This window comes from Lampetra fluviatilis, chromosome 33 (genome assembly GCF_964198595.1).
Source record: "Lampetra fluviatilis chromosome 33, kcLamFluv1.1, whole genome shotgun sequence".
In the NCBI taxonomy this organism is placed as follows: domain Eukaryota; kingdom Metazoa; phylum Chordata; class Hyperoartia; order Petromyzontiformes; family Petromyzontidae; genus Lampetra; species Lampetra fluviatilis.
Genome location: NC_136307.1, coordinates 10,239,979 through 10,263,722, shown reverse-complemented (window position 1 = coordinate 10,263,722; position 23,744 = coordinate 10,239,979). Strand labels below are relative to the sequence as shown.

The 23,744-nt window shown below is 50.6% G+C and overlaps 1 protein-coding gene across 1 annotated transcript in view; it reads left to right on the top strand.

The window, feature by feature from the left end:
• LOC144944054 (homeobox protein Meis1) overlaps nucleotides 1–23,744 on the top strand; it is a 96,400-nt gene that overhangs the window by 59,092 nt on the left and 13,564 nt on the right. The window contains exon 9 of the mRNA XM_078872093.1: nucleotides 6,113–6,189. Coding sequence (XP_078728219.1) covers nucleotides 6,113–6,189 — 77 coding nt within the window. The remainder of the gene's footprint in view (nucleotides 1–6,112; nucleotides 6,190–23,744) is intronic.

Here is a 23,744-nt window from a genome sequence, read left to right as displayed (position 1 = left end):
TGGTGGCGGGTTTAACGACACACAGAGGGCACCACTAACCGGCTGCTAGAACCGGCCGCTGGAATCGTGCAAACCCAGCACCAGGAAGGAGCTCTGCTTGCCCGCGTGTGCCGATGGGGCCACCGGGAAAGCGTCTCCTGGCCTCTCCTGGGCCTGGCCACGGAATGTCCTGGAGAGGAATTATCTAAAACATTCGCTCTGAAACGGCAGTGTGGGAGTGCAACGGGGCCTGCTTTGCACCGTGGCCCCTGAACACAGAGCGCAGTGATGTGCGCGCTATCGCGGCCGATAAGGCGCCGGACACAAAATACATCATCGCCCCCTTGCAATGTTGCAGCTGCGTGTGTGTGTGGGAGTGGGGTTTCGCATGAGCGTGGAAAGCAGATATAAGTTGTTGCTGTCACAAATTGCTGTGGTTTAAATCAAATCACAGGAAAAGCGCTTTTTTTTGTTACTCCAAATGCATGCACGAATGATTGTTATGTATGCGCTAATGCTGATAATAAACCACATGGTTGCAAAGAAGAGAAATGCACTTCAAGACCGGGCCATTACTGGACGCCTTTCATTGCGAGTGAATTTGCGCCAAAATCTTGACGTGTAGTGAGCACCCCCCCCCTCCCTTGCCATTTGTGCAGCTATTACGCATGGGCCTTCATCCAGCAGTGGATTGACCATGATTCATGATGATGGGGGGGGGGGGGGGAATACTTTAACATGTAAATCCAAGTGTTCGTATTGTGATGGTGGAATTCTGCCATTTTTGAGCCCTTTAGCCCAGCCCCCTGGAGCGGGGGGGTCCTTTTGACATTTGAGGATTCAAAGTTCATCTTTGCTAAGCAAGGTTGAGAACTCAAGAGAGCAGGGATGAGTCTCACTCGCAAGGGCGACCGCCTGTGGGGGCATCGGCGTGCGCCAGTAGGAGGCAATGATTGCTATGTGGGTGACTCCAGGCTGCGGCGTAGTGATATCGAAGTGAGTTTGCAGGCGACTTGCCACTGCAACCGGGACTCACAGGCCCACGGGGGGGGCAGGTATCAGGCTACAAAGAGGCATGAGGCCTCACATGGCAACACAGGGCATATGCCAACCACTCTTTATACGTCACTGACCCCTGCGCTTCGGACGACGCGTCAGTCTTCTTTGGAAAATCTAGCGGAAGAACAGGAGAGCGTTGGGAAGAACTCGCTGCTCCCGCGGTTCCCTCGCCGGGCGACGATTGAGCTCGCGTTTCGACGATTCGCCACTTCGCGACGCGGTGAAGGTGCCGAAAACTCGGCCACGCCCCCCTCCCCATGTCGGCGACGCCAGGAGGGGCCGCGAGGATCGACGCTGCGGACCCACTTGAGCTCGTCAGCCCGGCGGCGACCATCGGCGGTCGTTGACGTATTGGCGAAATTCGGCCCCTTGACCGCATGGAGGAAACATCGTCCCCCCCCCACCTCCCCCGTTTAATTAATCGCCATTAGCAGGAGTAGCCCCTTGGCAGCAGCCGTGTGGCAGTGGCGGTGCGTTTGGCCCGTTATTTATTTATTTGCTATAAACATGCCAATGTGCAACTTTTAACACGTTAACAACTGTGGTTCAGATTGCTTTGTAAGCTAGTGTTTTGTCAATAGATGCACTTTTCTTGTTTCGCTCTGGCAACAGCGCACACACTTGTGCACACACACACACCTCACACATTTTTGCTGAATAGCAATGACCAACCGAAACAACAATCTACACGCGTGTGTTGCAGTAAAATGTCTGTTGCATGTGTGCGTTTATGTGAATGTTTAGCGTGTGTGTGCACGTGAGTTGTATGTACCTGTGTGTTCATGTGAGTGTAACGTACATGTGCATCTAAGTAGTAGTGTAGTGGTTAGTGCACTGCCCTCGATCGCGAGGGACCCGAGTTCGATTACCGCTCACGGCCAACATCAGTGACAAATATCTGAACGGGTCCTGGGCCTCCCCTAAGTCGACTCAGCCTAAAATGAATACCTGGTGCGGTGTGTAAATATCTCCACTAGGGAGACGAAGGCGGCCGAGCGTGGTGCTGGTCACCCATCCCCTCTTGTGCCGTAACGGCGTTCGTAGGTAGTTCGCTTAACAGCACTTGCCCAAACAGACTGTTCAGTTTATAACGGGGATCTTTGTCTTTGCTTTTTTGGGTCCGTCTATGCACGTATACGTGCGTTCAGGACTCTTGGAGGACCACATGTCTCGCACTCCATGAGGGCACTTTGAATGATAAATGGGGAATTTCTACAGAGCCTTTTCCCTCCCTAAAAAAAAAAATATTAGAAGCTGGAACAGAGTTCCTGGCTGTGAATTAGCTCTGCCCAATAACTCAGCTTGATTTGTTAGACCTGAAAATCTGCCCAACGTTTGCCCAGAGATGGGGTGGTGGAGGCCACTGGGCTTTAAATGCAGGATAGTTTTTTTTATTGGCAAGAATTAAATAAATAATCGCATCGCATTTTGGGAGCAATAACCCAAAAATACTTTTTTTTGTTTTTATTTTTCACGTTTTTATTAGACTTATGAATGTTTTGCTTGATGTGGGTCCAACTCAATGCTGCGTTCCCTTTGGCTGTAAAATATGAGTTGGTTAATGAATTGCTTTAATTTCCGTAAGGTGGTTTTTGAAGCCAATCGGAGACCTGAATAAGTTGATTAATTTTATTTGTGTGCTTTCACTTCCAATGCTATGATGCTTAAGTCGTTTCCTGTTGCATTAGAGCGCACGGGTATAATGCTACTTTTTAACACTCTGGCTCTGCCGGGTGGTGGGCAGTTATACTCAAAAATAGGAACATTGTAGCTACATTATCGAAGCCAAACAGAAACTAACTTTGATTCACGAGTCCATTGATATTTCTATTTTGTAATAATCACACCTTGACTTGATTGTCTAAATTGCACTTATTAATTTCCTCGAGACTTTTAAAATATTAATTTGTACTCCGGTATTAAATACATTCCTCTGCCTTTTTTAATCTTGATTTTATTCATGAAAAGTTATAGCATTACAGTTTTTGTAGGTAACAAATATATTATTCAGCATCTTAGGATAATTTGAAAAAGGTTCAGCTGGATTTTAATTATAACATCATCATCCATAATGGTCAATCCACTGCTAGTTTGCGGTCCCCCAAAGCCACCCCGCAATGTCCAACAATGCAATGATCCATGCAGAACCCAAATATAAGCTGATTTAATTGCTCCGTCTCCATGGGTAATGTCCCCACGTGAGAGTTCCCTAATTTGCCCGCCATTCCATCGTTATTCTCGACTGCCGGGCCATCGTCTCCCTCTAATGCGCTCTGCCCAAGCCCCCCACTTCGTCATATGGGAGGTAAAGAAAAAAACCTCGAGGTAATCCACGCAGAGCAGGGGGAGAACATACAAACTCCACACAGAATGCCTCCCGAGTCTTGATATCAAACCCAGGTCCTTCTTGCAGTGAGGCACACGTGTTACGATTACGCTACCACCCGGCGACCCCCAACTTATTTCACCCCTCCACGAGTAAAAACTTCTTTCACAAGCAATGCAGCGGAATTATTCATTTGTAAACCGTTATCTATCTGAGGATCGTGCCACCCGGCGCGTCAAACGCCACCGGTCGGGGCAGTGGCCCGTTGCCACCGCGGTGCTGGTAAACACGGCCCCCGGCTCTGATGATGACGTGGCAACGCGCAACCGTGGCGCTCGGCCACGCTCGGCCCGCTGGCGCGAAGCCACGCGGCCGCTCGCCGATGGAAGGTCGCGATCGCCCGTGTGGGATTATTATTATCACTCTGCGTGTGCGAGCACACGGCTCGTAACGCGAGGACCAGAGTCCCTGAATGGCAGTCAGTGATAATATTCCTGCTAAGTATTTTCTTTTTATATTCATTTCATCATCGTCGTGGCACTGCGGTGGCGAGATGTTAACTACCTCGCCTGGTATGAAGGAGGTTGTGGGTTCTATCCCGACCCTGGGGATGCCTGTATATTTAGATTTTGCATGTTCTCCCCGTGGTCGTGTGGATTATTCTCCCGTTTTCCCCTCCATATTTAGAATCAACATGCGTTTCGAGTATTTGACTGTTATACATTTCCACATGATAAGCCACTTCGTTAAGCTATCATTTGTGGACATCATTTAAAAATAGCTACATAGCTCAGTGGGCCTTGCCTGGTAAAATAAAAAAAATATTTTGTAATTGTCCGAATTATCGTTATTATTGGGATGCTGCCACTGCAGAGTAACGGTGAGCACGCTGGGAGCGCTATCCAGAGGTCTGCCAGTTCGGTTGGATCTCCCAGCTCAGCCGAGTTTCTTAAATCCACCAGCCCCACGTCTCTGTCCACGCAGCGCTATCAATGTGGGCACCATAGTCCGTCGAGGTCGCATGCGGTGGGGTAAAGTGCAGGTACTCCCCCCTCTTCTGGAGGGGGGGGGGGGGTAGGGGTATCTGCCCAGTGTGGAAGAGTAGGCCAAATTTCGCTTGAAAGGAGTTCTCCAGATCTCTCTCTCGTGGAGTCTCTACCGCCAGCAGTGGGCGTGAGCAAGACATTACAGGGCTGCACATTTACCATGTTACATATTATTACTATTACTTATCATTACGAACGGTTCCTTCTTGCTCGAGAAGAAAATTTCCGCTTGCGTAGGACATTGCGGAATATCTGTTGTGAGAGCATAATCACAAAGGCAGCTGCCCTTGTGCAAATACAGCGGCGGGCGGGCGGGCGCGTGCGGTGCGCATCGTGGTCGCGTGTCGCGTCGCTGAATTGGAGGGTGCCTCTGGTGCAGCCTCGGGGTGCCGGTTCCCGCGTCGACTCGATTAACTTTGCTCCGAATCGTCCACCCCACCACCCCATCCCCACCCCACACACAAAAACTTTTGAAACCCGGCGACCCTTCCCGAAGTGAAAGAAGACACACGCCGAACAAGCGCCTTTGGTTTAATAATAAAAAATAATTAAAGTGCATTTTGCCTAAATATATCTTTGTGTGTCGTGGGCACAAAAAAAAAAGTTTAATTTTTTTTCAAATTGTCTTTAATTGCGAGCGAAAAGACACCGGAGGATGCTTACCTAAGTCCCCAGGTTTTCATTAGCAAAAATAATAGCAACGGAATGGCCATTCTTCCAGCCAAAGGCACTCTGGCTTTTTTTTCGCAATTAACGCACAAAATGGTCCTCTGGAGTATTTCTGAAAATTCCAGCCCCGGCAACCGGCCTGATTTATTCATACTCTCCGCCTGTACTCATTTACAGCCTTTCCCATCATCAATCACTGACCCGCTAATTAAAGAGAAGAGTCTGCTTTGGCTAAAGATGTTATATATATGCGCTTTAGACATGCGTCTGTGCGTGCGTGCGAGCGTGTGTGCTCTATTTCATGACCAAGTACAGATCATTAAAATTATTTTAATGGTGTAGTAATCCTAAAGATTTTTGACCGTTACTAAACCTGTTATATACGTGTAATTATATTACCGTAATAATTAATTGTAATTTATGCAATTAAAACCACACTAAAATACTACTTACAATGTGTGCTGTGTGCGTATTACCTTGCGATTACGACGTCATTCAGTAACATGGGCGCGTGTGGCATGGCCTTCATCCAGCAGTGGATTGACCACGGCTGACAACGGCAAATCCGTTGGGGAGAGCGAGCGGCTCGCAATCAGAAGGTTGCGGAGTTCAAATCCTGGATCAGAGTTGACTCGGCCCATCATCTCTCCCTCGGAGGGGTGTGGGGGTTGGTCAAAATAGGTACCATTTTGTGTGGAAGTTAACAGTGATCATAATTATGCAATAAATAGGAACGTTGAATTTCCGCCGCTGGCTCAGGGACGTAGAGAGAAGGTGCCTCAATGCTCGTTTGAGCAGAGACTCACTGTGACGATGATGACGTTGATGGTGATGACGATGATGATAACAACGATGATGACGATGACCATGATGGTGATGATGATGATGACGACGATGATGGTGATGACGACGATGATGGTGATGATGATGACGACGATGATGGTGATGATAATGACGACGATGATGGTGATGCTGATGACGATGGTGATGATGGTGGTGGTCCTAAGGCTGGTGTTTGATGTCGTTTCCGCAGCACCCGTATCCTTCGGAGGAGCAGAAGAAGCAACTGGCGCAGGACACGGGGCTCACCATCCTGCAAGTCAACAACTGGTGAGTAGCGATTACACACTCAACTTTATTTCGCTGTGCTGTATTTATATTACTGCCACGGGGAGAAAAAAACATTATTAGATGTATTACCACTTTATATTACTGTATTATCCAGATTATGACGCGTTTTCCCCCCTCTATATTGTAAAAGTAAAATGTGGGGGTACGTCTGAGAATCCGTCAGGTGTGTGTGTGTGTCATAATTTTGATTCCGGTGCGCCTTCAATAACCGACCGAACTCAGCTCCCAATCATAACCTCGCGTATTGTTCAGTCCATAGGCCTGTACTGGTCTTCACGATTTGTTTGAACCAGATGCCGCTTGTTAGCGTAATTCTGCAAAGACCAAGGGATACTTTATATTCACGCGAGGGTGCAGATTGGACGGCGATTTATTTAATCAACGGTGTAAACATATTGATACATCACTCCCGACTGGCAGCGCACGTGCGAGCGCGCGTGCGCTCGGAGGAGGAGAATGAGAATGTCCCCGTCTCTTTGGAACAGATTAAGCGCAACAAAAGCCGCACATTTGTATTCAGCTTCTTCTTTATAATTCAAATTTTGACCCAAATCACTAAAGCCCCCTTTTTTTTTTGCAATTATCTCACAGGGTTAATAGCACCGACTCCTCGTATTGAGGTGGAAGGTTTTTGGAAAGATTAAACGGGTTTTTTTTTTCCACCACTAAAATGTAATTACAGCAATCTGCGATAATTCCATCCAAGGCTTCGCCTCCCAGAAATGACACGGTGGCCCTTTCATTTACAGTTAACCCCCGCCGTATTTATCTGAGATGTTTCATTTACAGAGCCCTTTATCTGCGGGCCGCAGATAGACAAACATTCCTGAGCCGCACAACTTTATCAGCCTTCTGGCCCCATCCACAGCCTGGGGTCAATTGATTTCTCTTCTGCTCTCATTCATTTTTTATCCCGTTTTATTTGCTGTATCACAGCGTGAGGAGACGCATCTGGAGAATTATGGAGTTTTTCAGCCTTATCTGGCACCGACCCAGACACCGGTTACAAGGCCAGAACCCGAATAATTGCCCCAAAAGAAGCCCGCCGCCCCCTTATCTCGCCGGTTCACCCGGGTTACGCGGCTCGGAGCGGTTTTATTAGCACACGCCAGAGAGAGCTGTGCATGAGATGTTAACAAATCTCGGGTAACATTACCACCTGTTGAAAGGTAACGCCCGTAGGTTACCGCGTGGTTTCCGTGTGTGTCAGAAGTCGGATGCGAGGGCATGTCAAACCCCAAACGCTAAACAGGGCGTAGACAGAGATGGCCGTCGTGCAATAGTCACTCTGAGGCAAAGTAGCCAGCGAGAGTTCAACAATCATACTGGGTCCCTTAGAAACGGATTTTCCAATGTTAAATGAGTACAATTGGAAGGCAGTTTGAGTTAGGTAGAACTATAATCGCACACTTAAAATAAAAATAAAAACGTTGCAGTCCTGGACCATCAACCAATGGATAAAGGTCTCCCCACTCCACCCCATTCATGAGGTTTTATTTACCATACTTCACCATAAGGTCAGTGCAGGCTGATGAAGTGGGGTGGGGGGAGGTAAGACCGGTTCAGATATCGCTGGCCGCCACCGATGCGCACTCACTCCCAGTAATATGCCGATTGTATCGTGCGAGTTTCACCGCTCGTAACCTCCACGTGTCCGCTATTGGCGTCGTCGGCGATTTCTCGTCGCGTCCGGATTTGAGAAGTCAGTCCTGGGTGCTCGCCAGTGTCTCAGCTGCGGTCGTTTTCGATCGCCGTCGAAGATCACTCGGAGCGTTTCGGTTTGAAACGAAACGAAGAGAACGAAACGCGATCCGTGGGCAGTTCATGAACGTGTCGCCAACGAATTCGCCCGCGCACTGATTGAAATAGTCAAGCGTGCAGCTAAGTTGAAACAGAATGAGAATATTTATTTACACTGGAGGAATCCGATCAGCCGTGAGGCTCTTTTTCACAGATGTCCAGTCGGGGCAGGTCTGAACGTTACAACAACAAACAATACAAAAACACGACAGGAGGGCAAAGTATAGGAAAGGTCAACAAATCACTTAAAAATATATACAAATAAAACGAATTTTTTTTTAATATACAGTATTACCAAGTAAGGCCCACTGAGCTATTAGCATCCCTTTCAGAAGCAACCTGGCCACAAATGACAGCTCAAGGAAGTGGCTTATCACCCGTAAAAACACTTATCGCAGCCAAATAACCAAAATAAAACAGACGTTGGCACCTTCCACGGATGCTCGCACCGCGCCGTGAAAACGAACACAGCATCCAAGTCGCCGAGAACAGTCGGGCTGAAAGAAACAACAATCGGGTGGGCGCGGTTTAGCCTCCGGTTGAGCGGCCGAACGATTCCATCTAATTGTGGCCGACCCAGAGGCACGCGATGAGTGACCCCCCCCACCCCCCACGAGTGTCAGAAACGCTTCTCCTTGTGAACGGCAGGCGGGTGGCGATGGCGTGGCCTTCTGGAAAGGGTCTCTCGAACAGCTTCATTTTTTTCATTATCTCCCCTTCTCATCAGCCGGGGGTGGGTTTTTTTGTTGGCGTTTTGTTTACCGGCCTCTCAAAGTGACGAGGCAGCGGCAGGGGCTGCTCCGGTTCACACCGAGGTTGAGCGGTGGTAGGGGGGGGGGAACCGGGTGTGGGGCCCCGAAATGAGATGCAGGTTGGTCCCACGGGGGGTCACGACAGGCTGGCGGGGTGGGGGCAGGAGTGGCATCGCGGTGACCAAGACAAACACTCATTAGACAGCTGCCACTCTCCATCCTCGCAATCGATTCCTCGCGCTCGGCCGATCTTATTTTGTTTTATTGCGGGCCGACTTATTGCACTTTGGGATGAAATTAGGTCCTGACCATTAAAGGACAACCCCCCCCCCCTGCATTCTATCGGCACAAAATTTGCTCATTTAAAAAAAACAAGCCGCTTCTAATGGCGTCGTCGTCGTGTTTGTAGTTTTGTTAGCCGAGACCCGCGCGCGATCGCATGAATCTCAGGGCTTCGCGCGCACACACACAAAGACAAAAGACAAAGATCCCCCGTATAGCCTTTGACAGACCGTTGGGGCGAGTGCTGTCAGCGAGCGCCTACGAATGCCGGAAACGATACACGAGGTTGGTGGGTGGCCGGCACCACGCCCGACCGCCTTTGTCTCCCCAGTAGCGATGCTTACATGAGGCTGAGTCGACCACACGCACGCACGCGCACGCTGCCGGCATTACGGTAACGGCCGTTTGTCACGAAGAAGATAAACTCTCCGGACGGATGGCGGCGTGACCGACGTTCGGACAAGAGCGCCGCAAATAGCGGTGGGCTTCCTGAGCAAAACTATTCACTTCCGAGTGCCTTTGTCGAGCGCACGAACGGGGGGGGGGGCAGCCAGCCAGGTCTAATCGCCTCGTGACAGGTGCTCAAAAAGACTCCGCCGCTTCAGAGAAGTGACGACACGTGCTGTGTTATTGTTATGTTATCGTGCTCCCGCTTTGTGTCGCGATTGGAGCAAAATAAAGGGACCGCGTAAAGCAAACAGCAGAAAAAATGAACCTCTTCAACGGGGGGGCGAAGGGGTGAGCCGATCCGTCGCACGTGCGCGTGTGTGTGTCGGTGTCCGTGTGTGTGTCGGTGTGCGTGTGTGTGTCGGTGTGCGTGTGTGTGTCGGTGTGCGTGTGTGCGTACGTGCGCGTGTGTGTGTGTTTGTCTCGAGCGAGCGGGTGTGGGAGGGGGGTTTGCAGGGCAGAGCAAACACTCGAGGTGACCGGGCGTCTCGGCTCTAAAGCGGCTTAAAAGATCAAACCTGAGGAAGTTTACCACTTGAAGTGTTTACAAACCATCGGACAATACCAAAAGGGGAGGGGGAGGAGGGGGGGTATTAGCTCATTACTCCACAGTAATGGAGACGGAGATGTACTCAGCGGCTCAGGGCCTCGCTCTCCTCTTGACCCCAACGGGGGGAGTCGGAGGAGGGGGTCGGACGTCGCCGTTTGTCGCCGTGAGATCGGGAGGAAAACAAGTCGCCGAGGCACATCGACATCGTCAGCTGAAATGAATCGCGGGAGGGCCCCCGTGTTTATTTTGACGCGTCGCCATCGCGACCGCACGCGCCGGTGTTGACGAGCAAATTGGCGTCGATTGCCACGAATGAGCCAAACCAAAACACCGCGGAGCTTGAGTCAATGGCTTCTGCCTCGTGACATCTGGCAATGTAAGAGTGTCGCTCCAGCAGACCCGACTGCGCTGATGGCACCCGCAAGGGTTGAAGCCCGGGTCCAGAAGTTTGCCGCCCTTCAACAAGCGCTGCCACGAGATGGTCGTCTGGAACATCCATCGGCGAACGGGACGGAGAGACCATTTGTGATGGGTGGACTTTTTAGGTCCGTTTGTTTCTGTGCTGCACACGTTGCTCCACAGCAGCCCATGATGGGCTTTAACTAACTACCTAATGCGCGAACGCATATATTGATCACAGAGCGTATGGCGAGCGAAGAGACATCGCACTGATCGATTTATCTGGGGCAGAACACCTCAACTCGATGGAAACGACGGCCGGGTTGTTGGGGACTATGATGATGGTGGGGGGGGCACGAATGACGGAATGCACCCCAGGGGCTACGTCCACCGCGGAGATGGAGCAAACAAGATCAGCTCGCGTGCAGGTGCGAGGTGTTATTGTTGCCTCCGCGCGACAGTGATGGATGGCGACGGCTTGGGGGATTCCTTCGTCCAGCAGCGGATAGATCGCGGCCGATGAAGATAAATGATGACGACGACGATGATGAAGATTTAAATCGAGGAGCTATCTAACGACGTTTTAACGAGGCCAACAATCGCCGCCGCACTTCGGCCTTTAGAACAGGGAGTGTTTTTCTACCCTGGCGTTTTTGTGCTGAGCTTTGACTCCGATCCATGCCCCCCCCCCCCATCCCACCACCCTCTCAAACGTCCCTGCAAGCTCACTCGGCCGTGAGTCACTTTAATCAGTTCCACCGCATCGGTCCCACGCGGCAATTTTCTGCTTGTTTTTACTTCCCTGCGTGGCAGCCCGATCGCCTCTTTCCCACCTCCCCTGGGGTTCCCACACTCCCCGATTCCCAACATTTCACTCCTGAAATGTGCCGCGAGACGTCCCCAGGGCGAGGTGAGGAGGAAAAGGGGCATCGTCGCAACGGTCCGGGCACCGCTGTGGCGAGATGCTGACTGCCTCGCCTGGTATGCAGGAGGTCGTGGGTTCAATCCCGACCCTGACGCCTGCTGTATATTTGGAGTGTGCGTGTCCCTGTCCCCGTGGTCGTGTGGATTTTTCTCTGGGTCCTCCGGTTTTTCCCTCCACATTTAGAAACGTGCGTTTAGAGTATTTGGCTGCTCCTATACATTTCGCATGACAAGCCACTTCGTTAAGTTTTAATTTGTGGCCAGGTCGCTTCTGACAAAGAGCTGTATAGCTCAGTGGGCCTTACCTGGTAAATAAAACATAGTTTAGTTTAGTTTGGCAGCGCCCTCCTTGTCTCCCCGTGCCGGATTTTGCAGACAAATATTAGCCCTTTATAACAGTTATCAGAATCATCAGGATATTTATTTATACCGGAGGAATCCGATGGGCGATGAAGCTCTTTTTCACAGATGTCCAGTATCCAATGGACGGACACAGGGAGAGAGACAGAGAGGAGAGCGAGAGAGAGGGGTAATGCATTGCCCAGGAATGAAACAGATTATTCTGGCTCAGCTCTTTCCCCTTTAAAAAAATAAAGAAATTTAAGTGGAAAAACAGATGCGTTATTCGAATGTATGGTAGTTATTTCAGGTTATAGACATGCCTTGGACAAATGAGTAATTCTCTAAACGAAACAGAAACTGGGAAATGCCCCATGAAATGTCATGATTTTGAGTGCCCCCCCCCCACCGCCTCCAAAGACCGCATTAGTCCCCTCCACGTGTTACCCAGATTTTTCTTCGTTTTGCAAAAAAAAAATTATTCCCAACTCTCACCTAAAAAAAAATGAAAAAAATAATAGAAATGCGAAACAATTTTTAAAACGTTTTTTTTTAAACATATATATATAAGAGCGGCGTATCGCGACAACGCTCTGTCGTGTTTTTTTTTTACATACGGGGTCATATGTCCCGCAAAAGCTCATCACCATCATCATCACTACCATACTTCCCTCGTTTTTTACGGCCAGAATGAGCTCTTGTGCAACTCTGTACGGTGGAGATGACTCGTCGCGTTGGCGTTGCCGATCACACGCACGCACGCACTCCGTGCCACTTCCCATCATGTGTAGGTACGGCAGGTATCTGTAAACGCAATAATATCGCGTAGCTTTGAGATATTAAATAAGTAGTTCGCGGTTACTACGCACAGGCACGTGGACTCCCCCCCCCTAAATAAAAAAACCACCAAAACCTCCAAGCCACCGGCAACAAACAGCACCAATAAGTTGCACGTGCAGTGCAAGAGTGCGTTTTTTTATTTTGCGTGGGCGACGTGAGCGGCGTGCTCGGGTGATTAAACCTTGGCGGTGGTCGCATGGAGGAACCCCAAACGCCGGGGGGGGGGGGGGTTCCTCCCTCTTCTGACCACCCTTCTGGCCTCTCCACAATCATTTGCCTCAAGCCTCCCACGCCGAACAGGGGGGTGCCAAGGGGACGTCAGGGGGACGTCGTAGCTTCCACGGCCAGCTCTGTCCGTGGGCCGCAGCAGAAGTCGGTGCCACGAGGGGTTTGGGAAATGGTGATTGGGACCAGTTTCTGTAATTTGGCGAGTACAGGCGGCACTGTGTGACTTTTTTGAGGAAGGTTATTACGTAATTCACTTCTACTGGCGGTTTAAAGATGTTGGTACGACTCAGCTGGTAGCAGCCAGTCAAACGATTGAGCTGGATCCATGGACTAGCTCCATTGGTGGTACAAAGTCCATATGGTGTGGAGGCTCTAAACAGGAACATGAATATTTTTGAGATGGTGGAGGTGGCGAGGGTGGGGGAGGGGATTACAATTAATAAAATCCGAGTGAGATGGCAGAAGAGATTTAGGAAAGAGATAGCCCAAGTTCTGAGATAAGAGAAATGTGGACCACAAAAGCGGAGTTGGGTGGGCGTAGTGAGTTGGGCGTAAGAGGAAAACAAAGGAGATGAGAGAAGATACATTCGGACAAGATAGAGAGTGACATTAGATAGACTGGCTTGTTATGTCAATTAGCTAATTATGTGTATTTATTTAGCCGGAGTGCCAATTCCTGCTGATATCCATTTGACCCCCAGTGTTTTATTCCTGAATCCGGTTGCCCTTGAGCAACTTGGGTCTCCTGAGCCTTTTGCTCGGTGCGCTTTGTGCCTCAGTTCCTTAGTGTCGTCCGCCAGAGCCATCGTGCCGTATGCCAACGGGAGGCTCGACAGGACGCACGCACGCACACAGCACACGTACGCGTGCGCACACAGCACGCACACACAGCATGCGCAAACAGCACGCACATAAAGACAAAAAAATAGCCTGTAACAGACTGTTGGGGCAAGTGCTGTTACCGAACACCTATGAAGGCTAGAACGGCACACGAGGGGGTGTCTGGCAAGCACCACGCCCGGTCGCCTTTGTCTCTCCAGTGGCGATGTTTACTACACACCGCACCAGGTACTCATTTGAGGCTGAGTCGACCTAGGGGAGGCCCAGGACCGGTTCAGATAATCGTCACTGATTTTGGCCGTGAGCGGGAATCAACCTCGGGTCCACCGGCTTCGTAGCGCGGCGCGCTAACCGCTACACTACCGCACACACTCGTGGATTGTCGTGCGTGCGGCATCTTTTGCATTTCCCATGGTGCCGTTTGGAACTCCCCCCCCTCCCCACCCAATGTAACCCCGCTTGGCAAGGAAGCGCGTGGGACAGAGACGGTGGGGGGAGGTGGGGGAGAGAAAACACTCGGGGGGGGGCGGCCTGGGAAAGATTTCTAGATATTTTTTTCCCAATTTAGTTTTCGCCGCCGTCGTCGTCGTTCAGATGATGGTGTAAAAAAAACAAGGGGGGGGGGGTAAAGAATGATTTAAAATAAATGTAAGTACTGTTGCGCATTTTTCGTTTCAAGCATGTGCAAAAGTGGGGGGGGGGGGTGGTGGGGGGGGGGTAGGCTGCGGGAGCTGGGAGCACACGTGGGAGCCTTAAGAAAATAATAATTTTGGGAACTATAGCGATTTTCCATATTTTCTGTACAACAATGAAGAAGGTAGCATACGTTTGTTAGGCTGGCAAAGCAACCCCCCCCCCCCAGAATGAACGGAGGACCAACCAATGCGACGCTTTCGCCAGTGTTGGGTTTCGCTTACATCTGCTGGCATTTACTCTGAGGTTTCTGATTCTTGCCGAGGGGCCAGCCTGCTTCGATTGTCACCTTATTGAAAGCCAAAGGTGTGGCAACGGAAATAAGGTGGTTTCATTTTCTTTCCCCACCCACACCCCCCCCCCCCCCAATTCTTGTTTGTCTTGAGAAGAGCAATCAACCGAATGGGGGACCATGGGCGACTGACATCGCCCCTTCAGGAATGCAGCGGTCGGAGCATTTGCGGAGGAAGGTTGTTTTTCAGCGTCATTACCGTGCGCTCGCCTCCTTTATGTCAGCCCCTTAAAGACGGCTGGAGAGACACGAGAGAGAGAGAGAATATATATCGAGTGAGAGAGCGAGTGAGCGAGCGAGGCCGAGAGAGAGAGAGAGAAGGATAGGAATGATCCTATTACTGCCAGATCGGCAAATGGTTGTGGCTGTTTTCTCCTGGAAACATCCCTAGGGGGGAGGGTTGGTGGCAGCGAGTGGCGTAGCCGCACTTTTGTGTCTGGCCTGCAATTTCGGTCACCAGTCGCGACAGCGTGCACGTCTTGCCCCCCTGTCTGGCAATGTGCGTACGTTTGTTGAACTTTGTTCGCGCCGTACGTAGGCCACCCGCGCTAATCGGAGGTGCGGGGGGAAGGACAACGAAATACGCACAAAGCGTAGTTCTAAAGAAATGAGTTTACAAGCTGCACACTGCGGTGCACACACGCCGTGTGACAGATACAGCTTCCTCCCTGCGGTTGTTCGCTCACGCCACTGCTAAAATAAGGGCCTCTACGAGAGGAAGCTCCAGCGAGCCTCTCTAGAAGGTGCCTTGGCCTACTCTTCCAGAAGGGCTTTTGCTAGAGGAAGCTATTGAGAGCCCCCTCTAGACGATATCTTGGCGACACTTTACACCAGCCCCACAAGATCCGCCGCTCCAGTTAACCATCGGTGTTCCCGTTTATGCTGCTGGGAGAAACACGGGCAACGGGATTCAAGAATCCTGCCCCACGGTTTTCCGCTGCCCTGCAAAGGAAATCGAATCGGCGTCCTCGGGATCGCGAGTCCCGCTCGCGAACCGTTACGCCGCAGCGGCCGCAGCGGCCTCCGTAATGAATAGTGGGCTGTAAGTAAAGTAAAATTGAAACGCGCCAGCCATGTGGATAGAGCCGACGTTCGACGTGACGCACGTGACTGGGCGCAGCTTGCGACCGTGGGATAATCGCGTCGGACGGCGCTCGAATTAGCGCCGCGGTTCGCGCGCCCGTGCTCAAACCGCGGTACGTCTCCCATCCAACGTCAGCTCCGTGTCTGCCGAAGCCTCGATTTTTATTTTTCGCTGTTCCAAACAGCTGCCGAGCAAGCCCGAAGGAACATGTCAAATTAGTTTTGACACATTATATTAGAATAAGCAAATCTGAAAACTTTCCAGCGAATGCTGGCAAAAAGTATAAAAATTAATTGCGCAAGTTTGTCCATGTTTATTTTCTGCGCAACCCAGATTTGGGTTCGGTACCCCCACTTTACCCTGCTGCAAGCAAATTTTGTCAATCGGCTCCGCTGCGGTGTAGCAATTTTTTGAAAGCTGGGTCAATAGTGGCAAAGAATGAATAAAGGACCGTTGGCCCAAGAATTTGGCTGGCGGTGGAAATGACCGTGATGAATAGAGACGCTGCATGGCGGTATTTTCTGCTGGAATGGGGGAGAGCGGCTGGGGTGGGGAATGAGCTCAGAGCGCTACGCAGGAGCAAGGCCTCTGTAGGATTTGTGAGAAAGGAAACAAGTTGGTTTGGCGTAAGGAAACAGGAAAGCAATTGGGGAGTTTTCTCGAATGCAGTCGATGTAACGGGGACCTTTCCGCCGGTTTGAGAAACCTAGCAGAAGTGTGGATCGTGAGAAGAGGCTGGGTGGCTCAAAGGTCCAAGCACCTGGTTTCGGAGCCGAGTAGCCGGTTAATTTGATGGTCTCAGCCCATCCACCTATGACCGTTAAATAAATCAATAAAATTTGGTTCTGCATTGAATTTTGCTAAATTCCAGCTGTGTCATAGGATAAATATTACTTCCCTACACAAGGGCAGGCGGACAAATACTGTCCCCAAGTTTGTGGACCAGAGGTTACTTGAAAAGATCTCAGAATTAGTTCCGTCTTATCCACTTCTGCGGGCTATTCTCTAATGTGGAGGGTTCCACCACGCGCTGAGATATTCGAATGGATCCTTCGACCCATGACGGGATACAATTGCGGAAAAATACGAGCTGAATTTTTAGTTTTTTGCGTGTTTAGGCAGTCCAGGAGGATTTATTGTGATTCATTATTCCACTTGTTTACTCGGGAAAGCCGTCACCGAGTTTAAACACTCAATTTCAGGAGGGTCCTGCCAAGTTTTTTCTGCGGTAGATGGACGGCCGATGTCCCCTACGCTGTAATCCCAACCGAGATATACGCAAGTCATATTCCAGCATTGGGATGTTTGACCGATACCAAGTTACTGAATGTGTCAAATAGAGCGCACGGCTGGGAGTTTTGGCGCGCTGAATCACTGGCCCGAAACGGGAGACCGTTGAGTTCTGCGGTCGCCGCGTTACGCTCGCTATTCGAGAGCGCAACTCTCGCTTCTCTCGTTTCCCATCGACGGGCTGACGAACCGACGGACACCCCCCTTCCTCCGCCCGTCATCATTCCCGTATCGCCCGTCCGTCGCACGCACGCACGCACGCGCCATCCGCGCCTTCAAAGACGAGCGCAGTCTCCTGCCAAATCGCCCGAGAAATAAAACCGTGTCTGCCTAATGCGCGACGTCCCCGGTACCCTTGGGCCTGCGCGCGTCTCCTGACACGGCTTGAAACCGAGCCAGCGGTGGCGCGCGGGGCAGCAACCTCGTTGCAGAATCCATAAGCGCGCGCTCGCCCGGAGAGAGAGAGAGAATATGTATTTTTTTCTTCAACGAAATCCGTGGGCCCCCGTCACAGGAAGCCGGGCGCTGACCGCAGAACATTTATGGCCGTTATGGTTTAAATTATTTTTCTTTGTCATTCGTATATTTCCTTTGTGTGCAGCTCGGCTGCAATCGGAAGGTAGCGAGTTCACGTTCTGTGGAGGGGTGGTTCAATGGGGCCCCGTCAACCCTCTGGGGTAGATAAAATTGGTACCACTTTGTGAGGAAAGTCAATGGTGGTGGTCCTATGGAGAGACTCGCTCCTGCCATAGGAATGAGGAATTTCCACATCTCACTTAGGACTGCAATCGAGAGATGAGCACCGTCTCGATGACTTTACTTTGTGTTCGAAAAACACAAAGAAGGAAACTTAGATTTTACCTATCTTTTTTTAAATGCTCAGGATCATGGGAAGTTTGTACATGTAGGCAACCCATAACTTTGTATCGAGCGCTGACACACTCGGCTGATCTCTAGACGCCGGTGACGGTCCCAGAATACATAAGTGAAAAAGTTGGTTTGTTAAGTCACTGAAAAAAAGATATATTTTATTTGTCAGCGTCTGGGCCTTCTTCCATATTAATCGTTCCCAGCGGCGTTTATTTAAGGAAGACAACTTCGCTCTGGTTTTGACCCAGACTGAGATTCATCAGCAAGGCACGCGGCATCTTTAAACTGATGCCGCTTCGGTCCCCCCCCATGATTCCATGGGCCGCAAAGAGCAGCTGCGTGCAATCATCGCGGGGCCCGAAAATTTTTAGTCGCGGCAATTTTAGTTTTGTTTATAAAATGCGCGCAGCTCTGGCAAATTATTGTAACAATAAAAATAAATAAGTGGGTAAGGCGGGGGGTGGAGTGGGGGGTGTAAGTGGCGACAGCACGATGCCGGCGTGTGGGAGTGTGGACCTGGAGGACGGACGGCATTCCGAGCCGTATTTACCACCATCCGCAGAGACTCGCGCTGGAATGCGCGCACTCCCTGGGTCACCAGCAGCCGCAGAAACACACGCGGGAAAAAAAAGGAAAGAGGAAACTAGATTCCAGAGCCAAAGTTAGTCCATTAAATTATGTGTTTTGTGTATAAACAACTGTACCGCCGAGCGTGCAGTCGACCCGCATCCTCACCGCTCGCTCCCGGATAGTTGGCGGTTTATGTCGCTGCGTCTCTGCGTAGGTTTAGCCGATCGGTTTGCGATGCGTTCAAAAGAAAAGCGACTCTCGATGGGTTCAACATCGTCGTCGTTATCGTCATTATCAGCCATGGTCAATCGCCAAGCCACCATACCACAGAACATCATCCTCACGGGGCACGGATGACGGAAGATGGTTATCGTGCCGGAGCGCCAGCTGGCGCTTTAGACTTGTCAAACGACGGCAACAGCAGCAGCAGCACCGGCACGCGCTGGTTATTCCTCACGTTCACGAGTCATCATCGTCAGCCGTGAACAATCCACTGCTGGATGAAGCCCTCCCTCCCTCTTTACCACCGAGCCACCGCCATGACTCACGGCTCTGCCCTGTAAGAATGCACCGAGCACCTGGCCTGGCTGGATCAAGGGCGTCGGTTCACCGATGGCGTATGCGGCGTCTTGAAAAACTTGCGCCGCTTGCGGTGAATGTTTATCGGTCGATCTCATTGCCTTTGTTCTCCTGTATTCGTTTAACTCTGGCCTGGTATAATAGGCTGGTTTATATCTTGACCTCAAGGGCCCATCAATGCCGGTTTGATTCACACACGCAAGTCATAAAAGTCCGATTCATCTCTCCGTATTCGGGGACAGCTGCGATGAGACGGGGCTCGGTCGGTCGGTCCTTTTGTGGACAAGCAACGGCGCTAATTGAAAGCAACGTCGAGTACTGCCCGTGCATAAACATTTATGTTTAGGAATACCGTGCAACACTCTTGATGAATGTCAGTGATAGGGTTTCAGGCCACCGTCGTATTACTTTAAAATGTACAAAAAAATAGAATTTGTCTCGATTGTTGCAATTCAGGGTTTGCTATTTTTATTCAAGAAAATCAAATCTATTTGTTGGCTGGTTATTCATCCTCCTCTGCTGCCCATTGTAGTCTGGAACTCTCTTCCCACAGTCATCCGTGCTGTTGGCTCCCTGCCCCTGTTCAAGTCCAGACTCAAGACCTTCCATTTTTTTAATCCTCTGCCCATGATTGACTGCCAAACAAAACAATTGTTCACACTGTCTCTGTGAAGCTTCTTGTGGTGCAGTGGCATGTAGACGCAATGCAATTCCCTCACACGCTGTTGCATCGTAAAATGTATTATAGTACGTTGAACTTCTTTCGCTGGCCTTTTAGTTGCTGGTGGTGTCATGTGATGCGATTTGATTTGCCACATATGCAAATCAAATCGCATCGATTCCTACACCCGCCATTTGACGCGTGCGTTACGAGCCGACACATTCAACAAAACCTGACACTGCTGACGATGCCCAGAAGGTTGAAACCTTGTCCACGCAAGGGCTGCTGGTTACCATGAGCCTGGAAGGCTTTATCGGCTGACAGAAGAAATTATATTTTGAAGCTGCTGCCACAAACAGAAGTCTCTCCATTTTAGCTTGAACAATGTTCCACTTTGCGATCAGTCAAAGTTATCTAGTAATATTTTTTTACAAAAGTTATAATTTCAACTTACATTTGTGGAATTTTTGTTTCCCCCCCCCCCCCGCTGTGTTGTGATGTTGGCTGTGGGGGCCTCTGGGACCTTGTGTGAGTTCATTTTCCCAAGGCCCAAGACATGGGCTCCGCCTTGTCACTGCTGCCGGGCGCAGAGCACCCGAAGGAGAAACATGTTCAGGCTTCTGACCTGTCATAATTTGTAGTCGGCTCAGCATGTGGGGGGCGGGGGGGGGGGTGATGGGGAGAGGGGTGGGTAGTGGGGACCGGAGCCCAGCGCCCAGGGTAAGTGTGTGTGGAGCGAGCGGTGGCATAATGGTAAGCACATTGTACTTTAAGAACCTGTTCACTTAAGTTAGATTCCCAGCCACGGCTAGCATGGGTGAACTCCGCATTCAATTGGTACCCTGTGTGGTGCTTAATCATCAGCGCTGGGGAGACAAAGGTGGCCTGGCATGGTCCCAGCCACACCACCCCCGTTATAGGGATGCGGTTCTGGCCTTCATAGTTGGTCGCGAAAAGCCCTTGCCCCAACAACCTATATGACTATAAGGGGGATCTTTGTCTTTATGTGGGTGGGTACGAGGTGGTGGAGATGATAAGGAGGTGGTGAGTTTGTAAGGGGGGGGTGGGGGGGGATCGGAGTGAGGGTGTGCTTGGGTGAGGATGAGGGGGCAGGCACACGTGTGGTGGAGTAGTGTGGTGGTGGAGTGGTGGAGTGGTGTTGTGGTGGAGTAGTGGGGTGGAGTGGTGCGGTGGTGGAGTAGTGGGGTGGTGGTGGTGTAGTAGAATGTTGATGCGGTGGGTTGTTGTGGTTGTGGGGTGGTAGAGCAGAGGGCCAGTGGTGTGTTGGTGCGATGGGGCTGTGGGGTGTTGTGGTGGAGTGGTGAGGGCGGTGGGGCGGACCGAACGGAATGTCTCTGCGTGTGTGCTGCTTGGGGCGCGTGTGGCTGTGCACCGTGGCCCTGCCGGCCCGGCCACTGCACGAGGAGGAGCCGCTGTCTCTTTAGGTGACGATCACGCGGCCCCACGCTGACAGCGGCCGCCGGAGGCTCTGGCGCGTCGCGGGTCTCTCCGTAACAATCGCACGCTCCTCTCCCAAAGTGCCCTTTGGAGAGCGATGTTTTCCAACGGCACTCGGCAAAGTTTTACGTTGCTTCAACCGTGCTGGAGGTCTTTTCTACTGTCGAGTGTAATTATGCGGCGTTAGAGGGAACGTGTATTTGTCGCGAAATGTGCGGTGTATGAAGCCACGCATTATCTTTATATATATACACACACGCACACGCGTGGTGACATCGGCGAGATGGATAGTTACGTCACAGAATCGCGAGAGATGGCCGCACCTCGGGGCAGCTTTCATCCAGCAGTTGATGGATACCAACTCGCGGTGATGGTGACGAGACGATGATAATGACGAATTCCACGTCCGTAATATTTTCCTCACTGGCGATGCCCTCATTGTGTTGGCGGCGAGTGACCCGCTGACCTGGTCTTTGGGTATTGCCGCCGTCGCCAAAACCGCACTGACCAGGGTAGTGAAGTATGGTCAAACGACACCCAGGGCCTATACGGGTGTGGGAGGTCTTCTTCCAGCAATGGGTAGACAACCCCTTCAACCTGCCAAGTGTGGCCAACGTTGTCACGTGGTTAGAACCGTTATGTATGCGTTGCTAAACATCTGTTAAACAAGAGCTTTATCGCTCATCGGATGCTTCCAATATAAATATTCTGATTCTGAAATTCATTAATATTCTGATTCGGATGTTGAACTTCTTTCGGACCGTACATAGACAACCCTGCGAATATGGGGTGCCCAATGTTGCCCCAATGCTCCATATTGACTAGGAATAGGCTGCAAATGAATATTGTATTGTCATTACGTTCATTATTGATAGCCCGCGCTCCTCATGAGGCTGCATACTGAGCTTTCTACACAATTACAAATTAGTACGACGTATAGATTCTGTGCATAATAATGATAATATATTGCCAAGTTTGCGTGACGAGAAAGTGGTGCGCACGTGATCATTTGTGGCCCTTGAGAGAGCGTTCAGTCATTGGTAACCACGAAACCACGGCTTGTGATTTTAGTTTATTTTGGAATAAAACATTTTTTCTAAAGAGTCTCGTAGAGAAAACCTCTTGGGTTATTTGATCTGTTCTTCTGTTCGCTGGCATCTTTTTTTTGTTCTTTTTTATTGTGTGTTCTACGTTTTATGTCGAGTAGTTGAAAGTAGCATTGCTGTTAAAATATAATGCACGACCAAATAACGCATTACCCCCCCCCCCTCCATTACGTTAGCATCAGAGATTGTGCAATGTTTATTCTAAATTTCTCACGACTTTACTTTTATCCCGAGCGCAAGTACAATGCAAACGCGGAGTCGTATAAACGGCTCAAACACCACCGCCAACGTTATCTGAGACGCTGATTATAGTGATGGAATATTTATTTTAAGTCGAGCGTGTAATATTTGTCTTTGGGCGCAAACAAAACAAAATCGAGGCCATTAATCACAACGCCTAATCTCGCAAAGATAAACGCGGCAAAGCAAATGTAAAAGAACGGAACGCTTCGCCACATGAGACGTCATGTGATAGAGACTCGGGGTCATCTCACCTCTGTGCATTAACCAACCCCCCCTTCTGGGGTGGGTGGTTGGGTACGGGGTGGGGGGCCCAGTCAAACGTTTCCGTGCCCTTCATTCATCTCGTCGTTGCGGCCGCTCGCTCCGAACGTCGGTAACGATGATTAGATTAGCACGTGGGAGACAAAGAATCGGGGCTTCCGTAGTAATCCGAACGTTCGAGCTGTATTGTAGCATTTTGTCAACGCGCTAAAGGATCCCGAGAATGGTTGTGGGTCGTATTGTCCGACAGCGTCGGTGTGTTGCATGAACTCCCACAGCTCCTCGCTTAAAATGTTCCGCTATCGAAAGCGCTCGCTCCGGGTTGGGGTCCGCGTGCGTGCGGTGCAGTGGTGGTTGCAACGGCGCTTTGGTTTTTTTTGGTTGTTGCTGTAATCTGAGTTTACAAAAGCCCTCATCGCCAGATTCCAAACACCTGCTCCATTAGAACCGCCGGGCCCGCTGATTATTTGTATAATTATAACAAGCGCTCGGGGGTAAATGGATTCAAAAATGCGTGGGAAACTTACCCTAAGCGTCTCGTAAAACAAAACAAAAAAAACACAAGTCCCGTCGTGAAGTGCGCACTCCCGACGGAAGCCGATTGATAAACGGTGGCGGCTCCGCGCCAGATGAAAAGTAAAAGGCTCACGGACGCTCCGTCGAGTTAAACTCACTCGGGGAAGAAAACTGTGCTGACAGCACTTATCAAAATACGAGATATCTGCGAAGACGGTGGACGTATTCCCGCGTAGATGCGCGCGCCCATATCTCTTACGGTATCGGTTGACGAGCGCATATTCAGCTGCCTTCTCTGGGGGCGGGGGGAAGGGTGGCTTTGGCCGGGGCGCTACTTTTAGAAATCACTCCAAGGTAGGAATTTAGAACACAGAAGTGTATCTGTCACGCCGCGCCTAATCCCCCATTCCAAGAAGCAGCGCCACCCGCATGCCAAGCAGCAGCTTTACAGCTGTTTACGTTGCGCGGGCTACAACTCGACCACGACCCCCCATCGCCGTGTGACCCCCC